This window comes from Diaphorina citri, unplaced genomic scaffold (genome assembly GCF_000475195.1).
Source record: "Diaphorina citri unplaced genomic scaffold, Diaci psyllid genome assembly version 1.1 scaffold1410, whole genome shotgun sequence".
Taxonomy (NCBI): Eukaryota; Metazoa; Arthropoda; class Insecta; order Hemiptera; family Psyllidae; genus Diaphorina; species Diaphorina citri.
Window position 1 is genome coordinate 1 of NW_007378836.1, and position 3,809 is coordinate 3,809.

General features: G+C 38.9%; 1 protein-coding gene across 1 annotated transcript in view; it reads left to right on the forward strand.

Moving 5' to 3' along the window:
• Nucleotides 1-292: 292 nt before the first annotated feature.
• The window catches only part of LOC103515754 (protein spinster-like), a gene marked incomplete at its 5' end in the record, with an annotated part of 7,667 nt that continues 4,150 nt past the window's right edge, over nt 293-3,809 (forward strand). The window contains 3 exons of the mRNA XM_008480696.2: nt 293-444; nt 881-1,084; nt 3,436-3,544. Coding sequence (XP_008478918.1) covers nt 293-444; nt 881-1,084; nt 3,436-3,544 — 465 coding nt within the window. The remainder of the gene's footprint in view (nt 445-880; nt 1,085-3,435; nt 3,545-3,809) is intronic.

A 3,809-nucleotide genomic window follows, 5' to 3' on the forward strand; every position in this document is an offset into this window, starting at 1 on the left:
AAATGTGACAAGGATGCAACACAAAACGTTTGGTTAAAATAGGTGCTGCGGTTGGCGGTATTTCGACCGCTTTTTGGCAGTTTTCAGCTATATCGACTAAACGGTTAGAGATATTGTACCTACCTAAATATTACAACAGAACACCCAAATAAGCACCATTCAATAGGATAAGGAAAGGCGTGTGATGTTCACACCAGATTTTTAGGGTAGTGCATCCTTATCAAATGCTTTTTGGGGTGGTGATTAGTGATTTCTTATCTTATGCTTGTTACTTTTTTTTCTATATTTTCAGCACTATCTCTTGTTTCTTCTATTCCGGTCTATGGTGGGGATAGGGGAGGCAAGCTACTCCACAATAGCTCCCACTATCATCAGTGACCTGTTCGTTAAGGATTTGAGGTCCCAAATGCTTGCCTTCTTTTACTTTGCCATTCCTATTGGAAGGTAAGTGTGGACCTACAGTTAGCCGGTAACACTTAGATCAGCGATTTCCAACTTGCGGCCCGCGGATCACATGTGGCCCGCGAAGCTTTTTGTGATTTGTACAAACTTACCTAACTAGAGAATTAGGAGAAGGCTGTTGGAAAATTTCGCCTGCGGCGCTCAAAATTCGATCGGACTGCATTTCTGAAAAGTTGGGGGGGGGGGCTTTCCTACAATGTTCCCCTATGTAGATATGTGGCCCGTGAAGTACCTCCCAATGTAGAATGTGGCCCCCATACACATGGAAGTTGGAAATCCCTGACTTGGTTACATTCCCACCTCCTACATACAACACTTCTTTTATGTTGAATCCGCATTCTATTCCTCAATAGCCTCGAGTACATGGGTTTCTATATTTTACAGTGGGCTCGAGTACATGGGTTTCTGTATTTTACAGTGGGCTCGGGTACATTGTAGGATCTACGGCGTTCTCTGTGATGGGGGCGTGGCCATGGAGTCTAAGGGTGACCCCAGTGCTAGGCGCATGCGCAGTTCTGCTCATTCTATTCTTCATGGAGGACCCTGAACGAGGAGAGGCAGAGGGGAGGGTGACGGAAGAACGGACCAGCTTTGGCGAGGACATTCGGGCCCTGTGTAAAAAGTAAGTAGATTCCTGAGTAAATGTGTAAAAAGTAAGTAGATTCCTGAGTAAATGTGTAAAAAGTAAGTAGATTCCTGAGTAAATGTGTAAAAAGTAAGTAGATTCCTGAGTAAATGTGTAAAAAGTAAGTAGATTCCTGAGTAAATGTGTAAAAAGTAAGTAGATTCCTGAGTAAATGTGTAAAAAGTAAGTAGATTCCTGAGTAAATGTGTAAAAAGTAAGTAGATTCCTGAGTAAATGTGTAAAAAGTAAGAAAATTCCTAAGTAATGGAGGTGTTTCAAATGGGTAAAAATTATGAATAAATGGTCAATTCCTATGTAAAAAGTTGGGAAAAATCCAAATCCGAGGTCAAAACTCCGAAAAAATAACTGTAAACGATTGAAAATTCAATTTTTATTTTCCGTTCTAATGAAGATGTGTGACGTCAGACTTAACGCAGTTGCTATTTTCGTCCGCTAGGTAGCGCCAGTATGCAAGCGCGCTAGCGGAGGAGCAGAAAGAACTGCGCAGAAACGTATGCGCACAAACACATTAATGCGTTGCCTGCAAGGGAGCTTTGCTCGGGACATTTGATGTGACGTCATCGCCTACGGAAGCGTATGCCGTGACGTCAAAGTTCACGATTTACCGGCATTTTTTTAATCGATTTATCTCGGGATCTAAAAGTCGTAGAAGAAAAAGAAAAATTCCGTTGGTCCTCATTTTTCATGCTCTATGACTTTGAAACATCACCCACAGAAGTAAAATATGTAAAATAGCCTAAATGTCTGTGGCGTTCTCTTCCATTCAACCTCTGTATTACGGCATACGTGCTAAACAACATGTGGCAGCTGTTTTGTTCCTATAAGGTGAGGGGGAGTTGAGAATTAAAACTATGTGTGAAAAATGAAATGTGAACAGAAATAAAAATAAGAAAAATAGCCTAAATGTCTGTGGCGTTCTCTTCCATTCAACCTCTGTATTACGGCATACGTGCTAAACAACATGTGGCAGCTGTTTTGTTCCTATAAGGTGAGGGGGAGTACAGAATTAAAACTATGTGTGAAAAATGAAAATGAGAAATGTGAACAGAAATAAAAATAAGAAAAATAACCTAAATGTCTGTGGCGTTCTCTTCCATTCAACCCCTAAATTACGGCTGCATACGTGCTGGACAGCATGTCGCGGCTCTTTCGTTACTATGTTTAAGGTGATGGGGGTGTTAAGAATTAACAGAATTAAAACTATGTGTGAAAAATGAAAATGAGTCATATGAACAGAAAAAAAAAATGATGAATGAAAATACTTTTTGCGTGTGTTTGTTTTTAGAAATTCTGTTCTATGAATAAACCTTATGTAGGATGAGTATTGATTAGAAAATACGTATAACGTTGAGTAGGTAGATGTTGTATAATGTTGAGTAGATGTGTAGGGTTTGTTCGTAATATGACTCATTGCATTACAATAAGCATGGGGTGTTTCCCCGTCATTATGTTGAAATAAAACACAGTTTTTATTCTGTTTGCAATAAGCATGGGGTGTTTCCCCGTCAATATGTTGAAATAAAACACAGTTTTTATTCTGTTTATAGTCATAGGGAGACTTGGGTAAATAATGGAATTTGAAAATTACTTCTAACAAGGCTTTTATTCGTCTTCAAAGATGAGTGTTTCCTTTTTAGTCCGTCCTTCCTTTATTAAATTACAATAGTAATAATAAAAGGTATAGTGGACGGACTATTGTATTCGCTTCGGTGTAGTTATACAGTCATAGGGAGACTTGGGTAAATATAATGGAATTTGAAAATTACTTCCAACAAGACTTATATTCGTCTTCAAAGATGAGTGTTTCCTTTTTACTTTCCTTATCCTATAGGAAGGAAAGTAATGTAATCGGGTCAAATTTTCGATGGTCAGTTTTTAATGAAAAAAACACGTTTTGAGGTCCCTAGAGCCTAAATCCAAAGTTTCAGCCATTGGTCCGTGTGTGTGTCTGTCTGTAAACAAAATATCTCGAGAACGGTAAGAGCTAGAGACTTGAAATTGTATGCAGCTGTCAAATGTGACAAGGATGCGACACGAAACTTTTGATTAAGATCGGTGCAACGGTTAGCGGCATTTTACCGTTTTTTGGCGGTTTTCGACCGCTTTTTGGCGGTTTTCGACCGCTTTTTGGCGGTTTTCAGCTATATCGACTAAACGGTTAGAGATATTGTAAATGTTACAACAGAACACCCCAAATAAGCACCATTCAAAAGGATAAGGAAAGTCGTGTGATGTTCACACCAGATTTTTTCTTTAAAGATGAGTGTATTCACCGGTGCTGAGTCAATACGAGAACACATATACAAAAAGCCCGCTCTAAGGCTTAGGTGTAAGGGCAACTGGCCCAAACGATGGGTGAAGCTTCTACGAAACGCGAGAACACCAGAAAGTAACCCGTTGAAACTTGTGTTGACGGCAAACGAGTGTAAATTTTTGGTCGACTCTGGGAATCGAACCCGGAACCTCTTGCATGATGAGCAAGCGCGTTGCCACTGGGCTAACCATGCCCAAACAGCCTTTATTTTGTACATTAAATGAAAATAATATATGCCATTGATTTTTAAACACATAAATGATTTTATGCATGGTTATAGAGGAGACAGAATATTTAAAGCAATTCCGTGTGTTACCCCATATTTTTTTTTTTTTTTATTTTTATTTAAGTATTTATTATTATTTTTTTTTTTTTTTACAAAATCAG